This window comes from Pteronotus mesoamericanus, unplaced genomic scaffold, assembly GCF_021234165.1.
Source record: "Pteronotus mesoamericanus isolate MK-2021 breed Mesoamerican mustached bat unplaced genomic scaffold, CSHL_Meso_final scaffold_232, whole genome shotgun sequence".
Lineage (NCBI taxonomy): Eukaryota > Metazoa > Chordata > Mammalia > Chiroptera > Mormoopidae > Pteronotus > Pteronotus mesoamericanus.
Window position 1 is genome coordinate 5,020,918 of NW_026555311.1, and position 20,597 is coordinate 5,041,514.

The 20,597-nt window shown below is 38.2% G+C and overlaps 1 protein-coding gene across 2 annotated transcripts in view; it reads right to left on the reverse strand.

Moving 5' to 3' along the window:
- Window positions 1-11,912: 11,912 nt before the first annotated feature.
- EGF (epidermal growth factor) overlaps window positions 11,913-20,597 on the reverse strand; it is a 94,522-nt gene continuing 85,837 nt past the window's right edge. The window contains exons 20-22 of one of the 2 annotated variants that reach the window (XM_054591622.1): window positions 18,879-18,996; window positions 16,036-16,191; window positions 11,913-14,155 (exon numbers count right to left, since the gene is read on the reverse strand). In XM_054591622.1, coding sequence (XP_054447597.1) covers window positions 16,057-16,191; window positions 18,879-18,996 — 253 coding nt within the window. In that variant the 3' untranslated portion in view covers window positions 11,913-14,155; window positions 16,036-16,056. The remainder of the gene's footprint in view (window positions 14,156-16,035; window positions 16,192-18,878; window positions 18,997-20,597) is intronic. The other variant, XM_054591621.1, reaches the window with a different exon arrangement.

Sequence of the window (20,597 nt, forward strand, 5' to 3'; positions counted from 1 at the left end):
AAATGGTGGATAAGGCAGGACTACCCCGGTGGGGAATTCAGCGTCCTGCATGGTGGGGAGGAGGTATTAAGACGTAAGTTTTTGTTCTGAACTACAATGTTTCCTTCTCAACTTCACTCACACAGTTTGGAAATCAGTCACAGACTCCTGAAAGGGCCATACAGGCTTACCTGAATAAGTTGTTGAAACGGGACATTTGACAATTATAATTGCAAATTTGTACTGAGTGCAGGGCTTTCACAAGGATTAAAAATGCCATATAAAGGACTCCTTCTTTAGGATGGCTAACTGAAAACCAGTCTTTGCTTTCTTCCAAAATCTCACTGATGTGACAGAATAGAATTTAAAATATGAAAATCTATTTTAAAAAGAAAATTCACATTTTTTTTCTTTTCTGGAATATTTTAACTTGGCAGACATAAGCCTCAGACAAATATTAGAAACAAGTTTGACTTATCTGTGTAGACAGAGTTTAAAGGAAATGAGAACCATGCCAATTATGTGGGAAAATGATAGTGTTTCCCATCAGAAAAACTGCTCAGTGCAAGATATGCAAAATCTTCTTTTGGGAGCCATTTATGTAAAAATAATCTGGGGTTTTTAGTTGACCCCTGCTGTAGATGTATTATAGGGTTTTGAACTACCCAGTCTACCCACAGCTCCTACTGGAAGAGCCAACCAAGGTGGCCACATTTGTATTAAGTCCATCATTCTCCTGCCAATGACTAAATTGGCAGTGTGACCCAGGGTGAGCAAATCAACAAACTGGACCAACGTGACCAGATGCCTTCTCCTAGGAACTGGGCATTGGGAATTGGGAAACTGGATCTTGATTCATTTGCTACTCACAGCGTGATCCGTGGATCAGCAGCATCTATATCAGCAAGAAACTTATAAAAAAAGTACACTCCTTACCGTAAGCCTGCAAAACCATTATTTGCATTTTGACAAGCTCTCTAGGTGGTTTTGTAGACATTAAAGTTTGTGAGACACTAAGGTAATGATGGGAAAGGGAACACTTGAAAGAAAAGGTTGTGTAAAATTTGGGCTAGGTTGGTTTCACAGCCCACTGGAGTGCGCGCGAGCCAATTACCGGGACACATAAAGGCTTGAAAAGGCCATGTTGTCCATAGCAGAGGGAAAGCAGACTCCAGGACAGAGGCAAAGAAAAGAGGCCCCGGAGCCAGGGACTAAGGGAGCGATCCCAGCTTCTTGTGTTCCTGCCCAATCCTAGGACCCAGCAAGGTTTCGGGTCACATCTTGAATGGATGCCCTGTGACCTGTGACAGAGTTAGATTTAACGCATCTTTAGGGCAGGCTTCTCCAGTGGGAGTCTGCTGCTGATGCCTGGTTGTTTTTATATGGGCTTCCTGGGTAACGTAGCTTCTATCAAAACTAATAAAATTGGGGAAGTTTTGTGTAAAAGCTGTCTTGTGAAGTACCAAGCTCCCTGTGACTACAAGTGTGAAATCAAAAGCTGAAAGCAAAGGACCCTCTTCAGAGACTTGGAAGAGAAAATTCTACTTTAAGATGGAACCAGATGGCCTCTAGCATATGTGTGTCTCTGAGATTGTTCGATTGCAGGGCTAGGGTTATAAAGGCTCTTTTCTTTCTTCTGATCACGAGCAGATAGAGTGACTGCCTCAGAGACCAAGTGACCATTGAAGTCCAGATTTCTCCACTTCTTATTCTCTGAGCACTCTGCTGAGTTTTGTGACAGTTTTAGAACAAGAAGATTGTAACAACTGTGAAGGGATAAAAAATTGTTTGGAGCCTGAGACAAAGCTTAAAGAGAGCTATGAATTTGGAATGAGGAAGGAACAAAGTTCTCATGTGGTTGAGGATTAAAAAGCTGTTAGAGACAGAGCACCTTTAAGCTTCTGCTTTCTTTCATTTGCGATCTTGATTTCCTCTTTTTTTAATTGCTTAAAAAGTTATCCCCACCCATTAGTTCATGAATGCAGAAAGCACATACAGTTTTGTTATAATTTCCAGTCAACAAACATGCAGTGCTGTATGTCTGCTGAATAATTTAGCAAATAGAGAAGGTTGCACAAGGATTTGAGACGCAGCATTAAAATGGGAAGTTAAGGGGGAAACCTAAACAATGGATCACTAAAAGGTGGATTTGTTAACAGAAGTGAGAATCGAAGGAAATCCAGGCACCAGAATTGGAATGCCCCTTCCCACCGTAATAACAAACATCATTTTTTTTTACCATCCTCAAAACCAGATCATTTCTTAGGAGATTCCAAAGGCCAATTTTAAATATCCTATATATTGCTTCCTAGGTTGTACACAGCCTTGTTCCTGTATTTTCCATGATCTCATTCCTCTTTTTGCCAAAAGCATTCAAAGTGTGTAGTAAACAGCATTCTCTGTGCCTGTCTTCAGGCTCTTCCAGCTGTGGAGGAAAATTCCCGGCTCAGAACCATGCTGATCCAGGATACATGCTCTGTAGTTCCAGGGATCCAGAGGTCAGCAAACCCAGCCCAGACCCACACAAGGAACGCGAAAAATTCTGCTTTGGAATCCATGAAGCACTCAGTAGAATTTGGGAATGATTTCTTTTGTATTCTTTTGGGTGTTTTTAAAGTGTGAGGTTTATTTTTTCCCTTTTTTTATGACATGTGGGCAGTTCACGGAGAAATAGTAACAGTGATACCTATAAGCCTATCACAGACTTAGAGAAAGAACATTACTGGGCTCTCACAAGCCCTGGATACCCGTCGCTGAAGATGTCCTCTCTCCTAGTGTCCAAGACAACTGCCCTTCAGAACTTTTGTAAACAGTTCCCTTTATACTTTTCTCATTTAAGTCTGCATCTACAAATAATATATTGTTTAGTTATACTACTTATAGACTTTATATAATGAAATTATTTAGTACATGAAATTTTCTTCTTTCCTGTTTTACAGATTAATGTAGATTAAACCGTTTTTTTGGATTAATCTATTTTCATGTGTGTAGCTGTAATTCTCTTATTTTAACTGCTATTCAGTATTCTGTGGTAAAACTGTACAATAATTTCTTACTCATGTGACTGTTGATGGTTCTTTATAGGGTCTCCAGGTTTTTGCTCTTAGGAACTCCCTTCTCTGTGCCATGAGATGGACAGGTGCAAGAGTTTCTCTAGAATATATACCTCGGACTAGAATTGCTAGGTTGTAGAACATGGGCATGTTCAACTTTACTTGGTAATGCCAAGATGATTATACCAGATAACTTCCCAGCACAGTGCGTGACAGTACTCAGTGTCTCACATTCCTGCCTAAACTTGGACTTGTCTGACGAAAATGTTCGCCCATCAGTAAGAGTGAAATGGTACCTCATTGTGGTTTGATTTCCCTGATCACTAATGCAACTAATTTTTTCATGTGGTTTTGGGGTCACGTTTGTCTTCCTTCTTCTGCCTATCTTTTTATTGCATTGCTCATCTCTTTCTTAATGCCTTAAGATATGTTTACATGTTCTAGATTTATACCATCCTTTGTTCATTATGTCTGCTGCAAATTTCTTTTCAAAATTTTATCTTGTATCTTTATTCTAATCTGGTGTGTTTCGAGGAACAGAAATTCTTAATTTTAATAATAATTTGTTGATATTTTTCTTTTGAGGTTATTAAGAAATTCTTCTTTAATCCAAGGTTATTAAAATGTGCTTCTATAAATGTTTCAAAAGCCGTATAGTTTTGTCTTCGATATTTAAGTTTATATTCTATCTTGGATTGATTTTTATGTACAATGTGAAGTAAGGATCTGTTTCGTTATTTTTTGTAAGGATAATCAATTTTCTCAGCTTACTGATAGTCCATTCTTATCCCACCAATGTGCATTGTCCATTCTATATCAGCTTTCAAATTTCTCTGTGTGGGTCATTTTATATTTCATTTGTCTACTTGTATATTCCTACAACAATAATTCTTTGTTACTATATTTTTGTAGAATAATTTTTGATATCTGATAGATCGAGTAATCATTTAATTTCTCTTCATGGGTAACTTTTTTCATACACAGACCATATTCATTTATATTTACACATATGCATACCCTTTCCATTGTTCTTTAGGCCTTATATTTTCATGAGTCAATCTGGGGTCATTTTATTTCTGTCTCAAAAATCTCCTTCAGCATTTCTATTGATGCATGTCTTTTAATGTACAATTTCCTAGGTTTTTGTCATCTAAAGTCTTTAATTGTCTTTATTTTTTAACAGTATTTTTGCTGCATGGAGAAATCTAGTTACTTTCTTCCAGCACTCTAAATAAACTATTTCATTTTGGCTTTCATCATTTATCTGTCTTATTTTTGTTTCTTTGAAAGTATGTTTATATGTGTGTGTATATATGTTTATAAATTGTGTGTGTTTTAGAAGTGTTTTGTGTGTCTCATATATCATGCTTTTTTGTATTTTCCATCCTTTCTCTTTCTCTTCATGCTTCAGTGTGGATATTTCTATGGACATGTACTAGTTCCCTATTCTCTCTTCAGCTGTATCTAATCTGTTAAACCATTTGCTGAATATTTTATTTTAGTTATTAAAATTTCCAATTGATTGTGTCTAATAGATTAAAATTCTTGCTGTAATTCCTTTTCTCTACCTGTCAATTCTTCAATATATAAACCAAAGTTATAGTAAAACCAAAGTCTGATCACTTCAGTAATTGAATCTCCTGTAGATCTGCATATTATTTTGCCTGTGTATTTCCCTTTGGTTTTGAATCAATTGTCTTATTTCCTGGTTTACCTGGTAATTTATTTTAAAGTATACTTTATTGATTATGCTATTACAGTTGTCCCAATTTTCTTCTTCCCTTTATCCCCCTCCATACCCTGCCTTAGTTCATGTACATGGGTCATACATATAAGTTCTTTAGCTTCTCCATTTCCTATACTATTCTTAACCTCCCCCTGTCTATTTTGTACCTACCGTTTATGCTTCTTATTCCCTGTGCCTTTTTCCCCATTCTCCCCCTACCCTCTCCCTGTTGATAACCTTCCATGTGATCTCCATTTCTGTGATTCTGTTTCTGTTCTAGTTGTTTGCTTAGTTTTTGTTTTTTAGCTTTAGTTGTTGATAGTTGTGAGTTTGTTGTCATTTTACTGTTCATAGTTTTTGATCTTCTTTTTCTTAGACAAGTCTGTTTAACATTTCATATAATAAGGGCTTGTTGGTGATGACCTTTAACTTGACCTTATATGGGAAACATTTTATCTGCCCTTCCATTCTAAATGAAAGCTTTGCTGGATAGAGTCATCTTGGATGTAGGTCCTTGGCTTTTATGACTTTGAATACTTCTTTCTAGCTCCTTCTTCCCTGTAAGGTTTCTTTTGAGAAATCAGCTGAGGGTCTTATGAGAACTCCTTTGTAGGTAACTGTCTCCTTTCCTCTTGCTGCTTTTAAGATTCTCTCCTTATCTTTAATCTTGGGTAATTTAATTATGATACATCTTGGTGTGTTTATTCTTGGATCCAATTTCTTCGGGACTCTCTTAGTTTCCTGGACTTCCTGGAAGTCTATTTCCTTAGCCACGTTGTAGAAGTTTTCCTTCACTATTTATTCAAATAAGTTTTGAATTTCTTGCTCTTCCTCTTCTCCTTCTGGTGCCCCTAAGATTTGGATTTGGAATGTTTAAAGTTGTCCCAGAGGCTTCTCGGCCTCTCTTCATTTTCTTGAATTCTTGTTTCTTCATTCTGTTCTGGTTGGATGTTTATTTCTTCCTTCTGTTCCAAATTGTTGACTTGAGTCTCAGTTTTCTTCCCTTCACTGTTGGTACCCTGTATATTTTCCTTTATTTCACTTTATATAGCCTTCATTTCTTCCTTCGTTTTGCAACCGAACTCAAATCAAGTCTGTGAGCATCCTGATTATACCTGGCAATTTTTTTTTAATTGAATGCCAGGCATTGCATATAAAATAATTGAAGCAATATTCAGAGATTTGTGGATGACATTATGTTCCTTTAGATGCGGTACACATTTGATTGTAGCAAGATTAAAGATTAGCTCAGATCATCTTACTTCTATTTGGGAATGAGTTAATTTGAATCTCTGCTTATTTGTGAGAGCTAGGCTGTTTCTAATTTGGTCTTTTGCCTAGGATATAGCCATTCAACAATTAAGCTTGAATTGGCTATCAGGGCCACTCCTCTTTGGCAGGCCCTAACCTCTGGTATTTATCTTCTACTACTCCTGAAATTGCAAAATCTCTGTTAAACAGCTTTTCCATATTACTGCTATTCTTTTCTTAATTTTTCAGTCTGCTGTTTACAAATTGCCATATGCCTCAAGAAGAAAAGTGATACGGAATATCAGTTTCATCTTTGCCATTTTCCATTTCTTCTCTCCAGGATTTTAACCCTTCAAATTCCTACTGCCCTAGTAGCTCTTGATGCCTTTAAATGAATTGTCGTTTCTATTTTATCCACTTTTCTAATTAAATTTTAGATTCAGCTTGTCAAGTTTTATTTTTAAAACATGAGAATTTAATTAAAATTTTATTGGCTCTAAATATATCATGGAGGAGAATTGACAAGTTTATAATATTAAGACTTCTGATCTATGAACATGGTGTATCTTCTTTTAGGCTATCTTTCAGGTCTTTTAAGTTTTTAACTTTTCCATATTGAGCCTGGGCCTTGTTAGATTTACTCACAGTTACTTCATATCTATAATACTATTGTAATTGATACATATTTTAACTACATTTTCTAGTTAGTGCTACTAAGATAAAATGATTCTGTGTTACTTGTACTTTAATTGTAGATTCTTTTGTGTTCTCTATAATCAACTCTGTCATCTAGAAATAATGGGTTAAATTTCCTTGTTTCCAATCTTTACATATTTTAATAATTTTTATCTTATTGTTTTAGGAATACTATCATGCTGACAGATTACTGTCTACATCTAGTACAATGCTGAATAGAAGTGATGATAGTAGGGCATCCTTGTCTTGATCCCATTCTTCAACATTTTAGCATTAAATATAATTTGTGATAAGGGGTTTTTTTAATAGATTTTTCTTCATAAAGTTAAGAAATTTTCCTTTTTTTCTGAGTTTGTTAAGATTCTGTCATGAATAGATGTTGAATTTTATTGAAAACTTTTTCTGCATCTGTTAAAATGTTTTTTCTCTTTCCATTTGCTACTGTGTTGAGTTATAGTTATTGATTTTAAATATTTTTTATCCCCACCCATCACCTTGTTATAATTATGTAATCAATTTTAATAAATTGATTTATGTAATAAAATATAATAAATATAATTGCCTCTGGTCATGATGTATTACTTTTTAATATATTGCTGAATTCTTTTTGTTCAGATTTTTGCATCATTATTCATAATTGAGTTTGGTCTGTAATCTTCCTTTCTTGTACTATACTTGTCTACTTTAGAAACAATGGTTACAGTATCCCCATAAAATGAGGCAAGGCGTATTTTCCTTTAAAAAAATTTACTTTTTAGAGCAGTTTTAGGTTCATAGCAAATTTGAGAAAAAGGTAGAGAGATTTCCCATGCACTTCTTGCCTTCATACATGCATAGCCTCCCTCATTATAGATGTTACTCATCAGGGTGACATATTTGTTACAATTGATGAACCTACATTGACACATCATAATCACTCAAAGTCCAAAGTTTATCTTAGGGTGCGTTACTGGTGTTGCATGTTCTCTGGGTTTGAATGAATGTATAACATGTTCCCATCATTATAGTATCATACAGTATTTTGACTGCCATAAAATTCCTCCGTCTTCCACCTATTTATCCCTCCCCCTTAGCCACTGAGAACTACTAATCTTTTTATAGTGTCCATAGTTTTGTCTTTTCTAAAATGTCATAGAGTTGGGGCCATACAATATGTAGCCTTTTCAGATTGGCTTCTTTCACTTCAGAATGAACATTTAAGGTTTCTACATGACTTTTCATGCTTGACAGTTCATTTATTTTTAGCTCTAAATAATATTGCATTGTTTGTACCACTCTTTATTTATCTATTCACCTACTAAGGGACATCTTGTTTCCTTCCAACTTTTGGAAATTATGAATAAAACTATAACCGTCTATGTGCAGATTGTTGTGTGGACATAAGTTTTCAACTCCTTTGGGTAAATACCAAGAAGTTCATTGCTGGATCATATGGTAAGAGTATGTTTAATTGTAAAAAAAAACCCAGCCAAGTCTTCCTGAATTGCTGTATTATTTTGCATTCCCAATAGCAATTAATTAAGAATTCCTGTGGCCCCACATCCTTGACAGCATTTGGTGTTGTTAGTGTTCTGGATTTTGGTAATTTTAATAGTTGTGTGGTAGTGTCCCATTGTTATTTTCAAATGCAAGTTAAAGATGATGTGGAGCATCATTTCATATGCTTATTTGTCATGTGTATATCTTCCTGTTTTCCTTTTTTTATTCTATGGAAGGATTTGTGTAATATGAATTAGCAGTACCTTGAATATTTGGCTGAGTTTGCCTATTGTGTCAGTCAGTCAGGGTTTAATCAAGGAAGCAAATCAGTGGGTGTTATGGAATAAAGAATTTATTATAGAAATTAGATCTCACATACTTTCAGGAGAAGCTGGGAGAGTAAGGTCAGGCAGGGAATTTGGAGGATCTGAGAAAAGGAACAGATCAGCACCCTTAAGGCAGAGAGATGCATGGCTAAGTAGAAATTTACAGTGGAATCTGCAAAGTCAGGCATTCCCATCTCCTCAAATGGGATCAACAAGCACAAGTGGTCAGGAGGTCAACGGGAGAATTTTGCATTCCCGTCTCCCAGTGGGCCTGGTGTGCACCAGTGCTAACAACAGGAAAAAGGTAAGAACACTAAGTAAGAGAGAAGAATAATTTAATTTTGGAATCGAGATGGCAGTGGAGTGAGGAAATCATGCTGACCTCCTCCCAGGACCAACCTGGAATTATAACTAAATTGTGGAGAAATCACCTGGAACAAACAACTGAACAACAGAGAGAGAGGAGCCTTAAAACTTCGGACAGACAGAAGAATCAGCTTTAGCACAACCTAACTGGTAAGGAGTGTGGTAGAGATTCAAGAAGGTGGGCAAGGCACCCATAGGCAGCAGCACCAGAAGGATATTGAAACAGCCAGTTGAATGCCCCTGAAAAGAGCAGGGTATAAATCATAAGTGGTTATCTCTAGCCATCCAACAGCACCAGAGCCCAAAAAGGACACAGATAACAGCCAGGTGTGAAAAATGGCAGGTTCACTCTCTGCCAGAGACATGTGGCTGGAGACGCAAAGAGCCATTTAAAGGGCCAACACATACATTTTTATTTGCAGCCACTTACCCTGCAAAGGCAGGGGGCAGAGCGGGCTAGAGATGCTGAGGGAGAGACTGGGGAAGGAGGCTTTGGAGAGAGAACTGAGAGAGTAGCCAGCGGGATCCCAGTGCTGACTCATCCCCCATAGTGCAGAAGCCATCTGGCTCAGGCAGACCACCCCCCTGAGCAGGAGCAGTGTGAGAGGACTGAATAACCCTGCCCCCAGGAGGGACTCTGCCCCACTCTGTGGTATCTAAGCCTAACTGCAGAGTGCAGAGTGACTAGATTAAGGACTTCAAAAAAGAAGAAAGAAAAAGTAAAACAAAAAAATACAATATTGCCTGGAACACATACTTAAATTGACTAGTTATTTTCCCTTTCTCCTATTTTTTTGTTTGACTTGTTTTTTAAAAAGAATTTATTATTTAGTGCTTTTGATATATTTTCAATTATCACATCCAATTTATCAGTTGGAAATCAAGGCTAATAGATGGAACTAGAACCATAGGGTTTCAGAACAATGCAGCCTACTAAGCTTTCTTTAGGTGTGAGAAAGGTGGACAGAATGACCACTTTATATGTAGTAAGTGACATTTTGTCAAATCACAATCAGGCATTGTGCACAGTGAGATTGAGAGTTAGGATCTAAGAATACTCAGTCTGGAAAAAAATGCAAATCAAATATCTTAGATGAAAATGCTCTTTCTAAAAATAAATGTTTAAAGGAGGGTATTTCTGGTAGAGACATGGAGCCACAGGAGAGGAAACTACCTCTTCATGGTGACTTGCTCACTAAACAACATATAGAAGTTTTTCTTTATTCTGACCAAGAGGGAGCTGGTGTTATAGCCTGATCAAGGACTTGACATGATTCCAGTTTGTGAGGTATCAGATTCACTGAAAAGCTCAAAGGAAACAGGGATTTTCTGGTTCAAAGATGTTATCAGCTATTGTGGTCTCATGTCATCTCTTTAGTTATCTTTGAAATTGTAAAAGAATGTGGTACTAAACTACAAAAATATAATCTAAACCTTTAGAGATTCAAAAATGCTCATTTTTGAAAGGAAAAATATTCATATTTAGGAATATAATTTTCATATAATTGGGAAAATTATGACTATTGTTCTTCTGAGGTCAGCTCACTCGGAAATAATAGATGGGGTTATGAATGGCTTGTCTTGGTTCATGCTTCACAACTTCCTAAATCATCTCAAATAAACAGCTGACCTCAGTGTGCTCCCATCCCCCCCAAACCTCTTCTAAGTGGCCCCAGGTTTAGCCACAGTCAGCCTAGATTCACAGCTTAGCTTCACCTGGGAATCTCCAAGCCCAGCACAAGTTGCCGCCACCTCAGATTGTTTTCTAGATCATGCATGAAAACAGGTGGCCCTGGGCATAACACAGGTGGGGGCTGACCTTGGCCTGCACCATCCAGGAAACCCTAAATCCCTTCCATTGACCTGCGAACAGCAACCGAGGCTCAATTATAAGAGGAGGGTGTACTCAGCCACATGAAGGGTGCACCTTGAGTACCCAGCTTGGGTGACAGGGGAGGCTGTGCCACTGGATCCTACAGGACACCTACTACATTAGGCCATGCTACCAAAACAGAGTCACAGCAGCTCTATTTAATACATAGAAACAAACAAAGGGAGACTGCCAAAATGAGGAAACAAAAACATGGCCCAAATGAAAGAACAGATCAAAACTCCAGAAAAAGAACAAAACAAAATGGAGATAAGAAATCTGTCAGATGCAGAGTTCAAATCACTAGTTATAAGGATGCTCAAGGAACTTAGGGAGGACCTCAAAAGCATAAAAAATGATCCAGTCAGAAATGGAGGATACATTAATTGAAATAAAGAACAATGTACAGGGAAGCAACAGTAGAGTGGATAAAGCCAAGAATCAAATCAATGATTTTGAACATAAGGAAGAAAAAAACAACCACACAGAACAAGAAGAAAAAAGAATTTAAAAAACAAGGATAGTGTAAGCAGCCTGTGGGACAATTTCAAATGTTCCAACATTATCATCATAGGGGTGGCAGAAGGAGAAGAGGAAGAGCAAGAAATTGGAAATCTGTTTTAAAAAATAATGAAAGAAAACCTCCTTAATTTGGTGATGGAAATAGACATAAAAGTCCAGGAAGCACAGAGAGTCTCAAACAAGATGGATGCAAAGAGGATCCCACTCTAGACACATCATAATTAAAGTGCCAGAGGTTAAAGATAAAGAGAGAATCTTAAAAGCAGTAAGAGAAAAGCAGTTAGTTACCTACCTGGGAGTTCCCATAACACTGTCAGCTGATTTCTCAAAAGAATTTTGCAGGCTAGAAGGGATTGGCAAGAAATATTCCAAGTTATGAAAACAGGGACCTATACCCAAGATTGCTCTATCCAGCAAAACTATCTTTTAGAATCAAAGAGCAGATAAAGAGCTTCCAGACGAGGAAAAGCTAAAGGAGTTCATCATCACCAAACCATTACTATAGGAAATGTTAAAGGGACTTATTTAAGAAAAAGTAGATCAAAACTATGAATAAAATGGCAATAAATACATATCTATCAACAATTGAATCTAGAAAATAAACTAAGCAAATGAGAAGAACAGAGATATAATCATGGATGTGAAGAGCATTTTGATGGTTGCCAGACAGGAGGGGGATGTTGGGGAATAGATGAAGAGGTGAGGGGATTAAGAAGTACAAATACGTGGTTACAGAATACCCATGAGATATAAAGTACAGTATAGCTAATGTTGATTCTTTATTTGTGACAAGTATACTATAGTAATGTTAGATAATAACACCATCTCTGTATTATCTTTGTGATCTATCTCTGTATTATCTGTACATCTAAAATCAATCTAAAGTGAAAAGTTTATTTAAAAGCAAACAAAAGAAATCTTGAGGAGCTTCCCAATATAGAAGGGAACATATTCCCTTGACTTAGAATACTGTATTTCTGGTGAACTCTAATTCTTCCTTCAGATCTCAGCTTAAATGTGACTCCTCAAAGATATTCCCATTCCTTAAATTGGGTCCTCTCTTTATTATTTACTCTAGCATTGTCCTTATTATTCCCAGAAATTATGTCACTGTTTTTATTTGGTAAACATTTTAAAGTATTTTTTTAAAAAGTACAGTATAGAAAATGTAGTAGCCAAAGAATTTACATGCATGACCCATGGACATGAACAATGGCAGGGTGATTGATTGCCTGAAGGAGTGAGGGGTGCTGAGTGGAGGGGGGCAAATGGGAAAAAATTGGGACAATTATAATAGCATAATCAATAAAATGTAATTTTTAAAAAAAGAAATACTAGATGGGTCTTCTGATCCTCCAGTATATCAACTGTCAAAGCAAAACTGAATAGACAAAAATCTAAGTTAACTGGGGAAAAGGGTCATACTGAATATTTAACTAATGTAAGTTACCCTCCCCACCCTCCACCAGATCTTTACTAAAATTTCTAAGGGGTATCCACTTGAAGAGATGTACTTCAATTCATTTTTTATGCTGAATTCTGGTGTAAGCAAAATCCAAGGAATTGAAGAAAAACGATAGAAAAGTTGAACAAAGGGGGCCAGTTAATGCAGGAACTAAACAATCCAAAGCCTGAACAATCCCCATTTCCTGTGTCAGGTTGTGTAAATTGTAGTAACAATGCCTGAGCTGCAAGAATGATATTTATTTAGAACACTTTGTAAAATGTATACAGTTAAAGAATTTTTTTTTAAAGGAGTAACAATAACAAGTTTGGCAAATCTCTTTGATTCAACTTTAACCAGGTATACAATAAATAAGTGTTTATATTTTATGGTGATTTTATTTAAATAATTAGAAGAAATTGATTGTTGTTCATAATGAAAATAAATCTGGCGATTTGCTTACAATCTCACATTTGAAAATAAGTGAAAATTCTTTGCAAACACATAAAAGGAAAATTTACCATTTTCATTAGAAAAAACTTCTGAGGGGGAAAGGATAGTAATAACTGAGAAACACTGGCATCTCGGGTAATGTTTTAAAAATGTTTTCATTTAAAGATTTTAAAATAGAAAAAATAACTCATCTAACTCTGAAGAAATAAGTTTCTAAATAAGTACATCTTTCATTAATTTATAATACATTCCTCAAAATTACCAGCATGGATAAGTTAAATGATAAGTGATAAATTAAATGCCTGCAATGTATCATAACAGTAATTTTAATATTCTAATCATTTCTTTAGATTGAGCTAAATGTTCTGTCCAGATACAAGAAATTACTTTATAACTGACTAAACCAGTGTGACTGCCTGCTTTAATCCCAGAATGCTTCTGAGGCTGCAGGGGGAAAAACCCTATTGATTATTGAAGACAACACAATTTATAAAGCGCAAATATCCCCATTTGGTTTGTAATGAGTTATCTAGTGGTTGTCCCAGTTACTCTAACTTGAAAATCTGCCATGGGACTGCTTGAAGGAAGAAGCAAAAATATAATTCATGTTTGTTTCCAGAATGCTCAGCAGGTGATTAGTTGTAGAAACTGTGGAGTCAAAATTTGTATTTTTCCCTCTACTTTTTGAAACAAAGTATTACTGTCCACACATACAGTTAGTGCTTCTCCAACTTCCAGTTTTCACGGAATCAGCTCTACTTGGTGTGGTGGATCTGGGGTCCTTTGTGGCCATGATGGGTTAGCTGACCAGGGAGGACGGGGCTTCTCAACCCCCAGTGCAGTGGGTGCGCCCCACGGGAAGGGAGAGGAAAGCTACACTCCATTCTCTGGAGAGCAGAGCCATTATCACCCGATGGTGGAATGTCGCAGCTGTGCTCTGTGCCTACACACATCTGGGGCTCCTTCCTCAGTGATGCTGTTGCACTGACCCTATATGTGTTTTTAAAAAAAAAAAGAAAGGAAGAAAGAAAGACATTTTAGAATTCACATCATTCCTCATCTTTAACAAGGAAGACCTTAATAGTAGTGGCTGAAGAATAAGCCTGAAATATGCAACCCAAAATGAACCCATTCCCAGACCATTCTGTACTCAGCCTTTTTAAAGTTAAAACTGTTTGGTTGGCTGAGACGATTCCAAGGACTGTGCTGCCTGACACTGCGCTTTAAGAGCATGCCCTGTGTAGCTCCTCTCTCCCCATCTGGACCACAATGACTTGAGAACGGAGCTCAGGCTTTAATCGCGCTCGCAGTCCTGTCCCCTAGCGTGGCGCTCTGCCCCTCTCGTGGCGCTTTGCACTTAACCCACACCAACTGATGTGGCTGCGGTCAATGAATAGGGTTCTATGGGTCCACCACTAACACAACCTGCATTTTAATAGGTTTTCCAGGAGCAGAGAAGGAATTGGCAGAGAGCCAGTCTTGATCTTTTATCCCATTCTCCACTCTCCCCCTGCACCTCCAATCGCGATGTGCACTTTCACCACAGGCATTTATGAGACAGCTGGACATGATTGGGGATGTGATCACTCATAGTAGGAGACAGTTATATGAGTGGCCCACAGAGAATGGATCAGACTGTTTGCAGTAGAGCGAGCAAAAAGAGAAATAGCCTAATCTACTCCTGAGTACTCAGCAGAGTCCTTAGCTCTTTTCTGAATTTAACCATACTCAGGTCAAATCACTGTACTATTGACTAACTTGCACAATTACATTTTATGTGCCTCTAAAGTGGATTACTTTGATTAACAAAGAAATTATGTGTTTTTAGCTCTTCAAGAAAAGTAGTACGTAACAAGTTATTCCATTACTTTCTAATAAGGCTACTAATAACAAAATCCAAGTGACCTTTGAAAATGCTGAATGTTTTTGTTATCTAGGTAACAACATTGGTAAACAGTATATATAGCACTCTAATATTTACTGTAATTTTAATAGTCAATTCTTAAGAGTACCTTAATATTCAGGGTCTTCCTCAAATTAGAAAGTGAAGTTCTACTGAATTGGATTCCATGGCAATACATGTGTGAGAGGTCAATTTAGAGTAGGTTTTTAAAATAAGAAGTCTATGTTCTCTCTACAACATAGACTACAGTAATAAGCATATTTGTGAAGGGCAAACACCAGAAAATATAAGTGCAGCTTAGAAACTAACAGAGAAACTGTTTTTGTTGAAGTTTCTCTGAACATTTCTCAAGGCTTATTATACAAAGCATATGGAACCTTGTTCTCTAAATTATGAAACAGAACTTTGATATCTGAGACTGAGTCCAAGAAGCTTATTATAACACAACTTTTTTCCAAGGTATTGTGTCAAAGCACATCTGACTCCATTTCTACCTGAGGCAGATTGAGTTCCAGAACAGCTGGAGGACCTAGATTGACTTTGTGCCTTCTCTCCCAGTGCCCTGGCTGGATTTCACAAGTGCCCAGGCATCTAGCTGAGGGCTAGCCCCTGATAAGACCTGAATATTCCCTGATCCCCAGGAGAACTCCCTGATGAACTTAAATTTACAGGAACCTTTTCTTCTACAACATGAAACACATTTTCTTGGAGCCAATGATAATCTCCCTGGAATTATTCCTACCTATATAAACCCAAACCCCAAGAACAACCTCGAAACCCAACCTAACTCAAATAAGGAGTCAACTCATGGTGTGCTTGCTCAGAGTTTTAAGGGAGCATGGTAACCTCACATAAGGCAGGAATCCAGTCCAAATATCTTTCTCTGAAGCTCAGTGGCATTTCAATACAGCCCAGCTGCTCACACAGCTTATCCAATTTAACTATTGTTTCTATGCTTAAATGAGACCTTTAACATTCAGGAAGACATTCAGGATGAAGGTGAAGATAACCGTTCACCAGGCTCCCGGGAGAAAAACTGGCCAACATCTGCTGCCTGGCCTTCTTGAAGGGCCACAGGTTGATTCCCATTGCTGAGATTCTGGTGTTCCTTTATAACCACAAACTAGACGATAAAAGTGAGGGAGAGAGAGAACATTGTATAATTCATAAATTATCTCAACATACGTGGAATCAGAGTTTATGGCTTCCTCATGTTCATTCTATGGAAGCTGAAAGCTAAAAGCTGAAAGAAAGGCCCTGTCAAATTTATTTCTCTGGCTATTGAAAAATTTAGTTTCAATTCGGAAATTTAATGTACTCTCTATTAAAGCAACCAGAACCTATCAATACCTTTACTGAATAATCTATCCGAATTCTAGAATCCCAACTTTTGGGTTACTTTAAGCAATCCAGGAATCCTTAAGTGTTCTAAGCATGGCCAGTAGCCCAGAAAAATAGTATCTCATATATGTTTCCAATGTGTATGTGTTCAGTTAATAAAATTCATTTTAATTTGCTGCCTAGTTCTGAGTAATTGGGGTCATGCATGGGTAGTAATGGTGCCACTAGTATTCACAGGGATCCATCCAATGCTTTTTCATGGTTGAACAGTGTGGGAACCAGAATTCTAAAAGGTAGGCTCAGAAAACGTTTCTCTTTGGTCAAGAAAATGATTATTTTTATTATTGTTTGTATTACAGTTGATGTGGTACTCGCAATTGGGGCTGACTGGAGTTCACTGGCTCACATTCACACCAAATAAATTAGATATTAAAGGAGCGACTGCCCAAAGCTTTGGCTGATGAAGCTCTATTGGTTCAGAAATGAGCCCTGCACAGGAAGGGGCCCGTAATTCAGAAACACAATGAGGAAAAAGGAATGGAAAAACCTTATTCATATTTCTCTTTGAGAAAAGTGTAGAAAGGAATGATGAGTGGAGATGATTAGGGGTAGAAATGCTGATCGTGGAAGGGCGGATCCTCTGAACATGTGTTTTCATTTTCTTATTTTCCACAACACTAATCGCCCTCCCCTTTTGCAAAAATCAATACATGGCCCACTATTTATGGGCACTTGCCTATTATTTACGGCTCAAGTTAAAACTCAGCCTTCTGAACTGCGAATTTCCAACCACATGTCTCTCTGTGAGGAGAACATAGGTTCTTGAATCCCGGGCTGAGAGGTGATGGCAGCTGACAGAACCAGGTTTGTTTCCGCCGCTTCCCCTCCCAGCCAGGGAGCTCCGCTCTCTCCCTGCTCTCACCGATATCTGCAGCAGCAGTTAGCGTCGGCAACACTTGTGACGGCGAGGGGCACTGAACTTGGGGGCCCCAGTCCACCACCCACAGCTCTGAGCCAACAAGCTGCTCACAGCAATGGCAAGTGTTTCTGATTTCTTAAAAAACAAGATAAACATAGATTGTGCACTTCCTTCTCTCCCATGATTTAAGTCAGATGAATTAAACTTGCTACCCAAAACCCGAATGAAATACAACATAGACTGATAAGCTCAATCTAGAGATAATTTAGAAGACCACTAAGTATAAGGCCTCAAACAACTGAGGACATTCTGTAATGAAGTCCACCCAGAATCACACATTTATGGAGTCTCTAGAGACAGAAGGAATCTTAGAGCTCATCTAATCCAAATCCCTCAGTGTCCCTTGGTATCTTGAAGAGGAAGCAGGGGTTAAGTGACATGCTGGAAATTAGACAGCCAGTTGGTGGGAGGGTAAGGCTAGAATTTGTATTTCTTATTCTATTTCCAGACTCAAACCCAACCATAAAATAAGTATATGCTGAATAACTATAACAGGCCAGACAGATGATCACTTGTTAGTCAAAAGCATAGTTATAGGAAAGCTAGTATCTGAGAATGCACATGAAGTAGAGGATGGAAAATGGGCAAAATGATGTGGGAAGGACCCCCAAATGTGCCTTTGCCCCTTCATATCCTCTCCTTCATAACCATTCCCTGTTTTCCTACAGTTTTCAATCCCCCACGGACCTGCCATATACTCCAGCCTCTTCCATGGCATATCCTACAAATAATACCAATAGCACACAGTGAGCCAGTCAAGTTATCTCTGACAGGTTTCAGGAAACAGAAATTCCAAGTTTCAAGTGTTTAGCCTGTCTCAAGTCTGCCCTCTAGTGTCCTAAGATCAGTTACTGAAGTGGGGATCTGAAGCGCTTTGAACCTGAATGCATATGGATGCCAGATAATACAGGACACCAGGTTAAATTTGAACTTAAATCTAAACTTCTGGTATTAGTATGAACTAGGTGCCCTGTATTTTTGATTTGCCAAATCTGGCAACTATTTTGCTGCTGAAGTTCAGGGATTTTAAATGTTTGTGACAAAAGAAATATGAAGACAATTAGGGGAACGACATTGGGTTTTTAAGACAGCCATCCGAAAGGGATCACCTAAAAATTGGGAAAGACTTTTTGCATACACATCAAAATCTAAGTTATAGGAAGAAACTACCTGATAGAAAAGAAAAAGACTCCATAAGTTTCTTGTGCCATTAAATTGTGGCACTGTTGCAGCCTGTTGGATTATTTTGAACCTGAATGCATATGGATGCCAGGTTCAAATAAAACGCATATTTTAATTCAGGGCAGAGTTCCCAACCCCCAGCACCCACCCAGGACTGCCCCACTTACTGTGGTGTCAGCTAACATTAACACCTGCTGGAAGCTGTAACAACCAGTTTCCAGTCTCTCTGAACTCAGGGGAACAAGGGAAAAAATGAACTGGATTAATACAAAGCCAATTTCCTGCTTTATGTACTTTGGTCACATTACCCAAGGTTGGGGGCAAGAGGACATCCCAGCCTCTCTGTCTGCAGGCCTGCTAACGCTCACTTCTCCACTCGACTCTTCATAAGGGTTTTCTGGATTTTTTGATAGATGCTTCTGAGTCCTGCAATAAAACCAAAATGTGAGACAACTCCAAAACAAAACAAAAGAGGAGCAGGCTCAGTGGTGGTCAGGGAAATAACTATGTTTGCTACGGAAATTTAGGTACTTAAAAATGCATGGGAGAGAATACATATTAAGAAAACTATATAGAAACACAACTTTGGATATTTAAGGCATTATTTTCTGTAGAACTTTCCAGATAATGTTTCATTTTTTCCAACATTCTGTGAGATGGGGCATGGCAGAGTGGGGGGGAAGTGGGGAGCCATGCGCTTACTCACTCATGGACACATCTATTGAGTACTAATAGATATGTCCAGTACTGTCCTAGTACTGGAGATATACCAACCAAACAACCACAACAATGGAAAATCTCTACCGTAAGGTATTTAACAATTTGGTGGGGATAAGAGCGGTCTATGGAAATAGTATCACAGCAGTTGTGTGACACTGACTACGTTAGCTCCATTTTACAAGTGAAGCCAGTGGGGCTGGAAGACAGCAGGGACTCACCCAAGGCACACAGCTAACCAGAGCCCCTCGGGAGCTGGGTCATAACGAAACAACACCCATGGTGCTTCCCTGGCTGGCTGCCCTCTGCCCACAGGCCTTACAGGCAGAACACGATGAGTGGAAGGCCCAAGAGCCTATTGCCTCATAGTTCCCAAGCCAAGAAATAGGCTTGATTTCCCAACCTGAATTCAGTTTTATAAATATTTATTTGGTTGATAAACGTTCAGCACTAAGTTTATACAATGCATGGTGTCATACACTAGGGGGGAGGGGTGAAAGGGAGGGAGATCTAGTGTTAAGATGCTATCCCTGTCCTCAAAGCAGTGGCCTCTAGAGGGAGAGGGACAGGTGTGTAAGGCAAGGAAGGAAATGTGGTGGTGAAGACCGCCAGCCAGCCTCCAGGTTCCCAAACAGCTCTGCTGCCTTGGGTCCGCAGCAGCCTAACTCCCTGTGGGAGGGCATCCCTGTGTCCTGTAGGCCTGTCTGGACACCTGAGCAAGGGCAACAGGAAGGTGGGAGCTGCTATGGAAACCCCATCCCAGGAGCTATGAATTCGATGTAAGGGATGTTTCCAGGAAACGACGTGACTAATTCCAGGAAACTGAAGCAAGTGGCTACTGCAATCTGTTTTAGTTTCATTGTTGCAGTTTGTGACAGAATATTTCCTATTGTTTCAAGAAATCTAGATTTATGAAGTAATAATATTACAATACTTTAAAAATTATTTAGTTTCACAATCTTTTGAGGGATATATAAGACAAATCGTGTCAAACAATCTAGATAAGACAGGCAAGGACTGATGCAGAGTAAGAAACAACTGACTCTAACTCTAAAGAAAGTCACTACATGCCTCCCTGGCTACACGCATATTTGATCTTACAGATCATCAAAAAAACAAATTTGGTAAAAACTTCACGGCCAGAACTCAACCAAAAAAAACTTCACAACTCTCGATGCATTTCAGCAAAAAGAAACAAAAAAGAATTCAAAGAAAAGAAAAAGAAACAAGAAAGAAAAGATGAGTTTTCTTTTCCTTTTTTTAAATCCTCACCTAGGGCACATTCTTCAGAGAAGGGGGAGGGGGAAAGA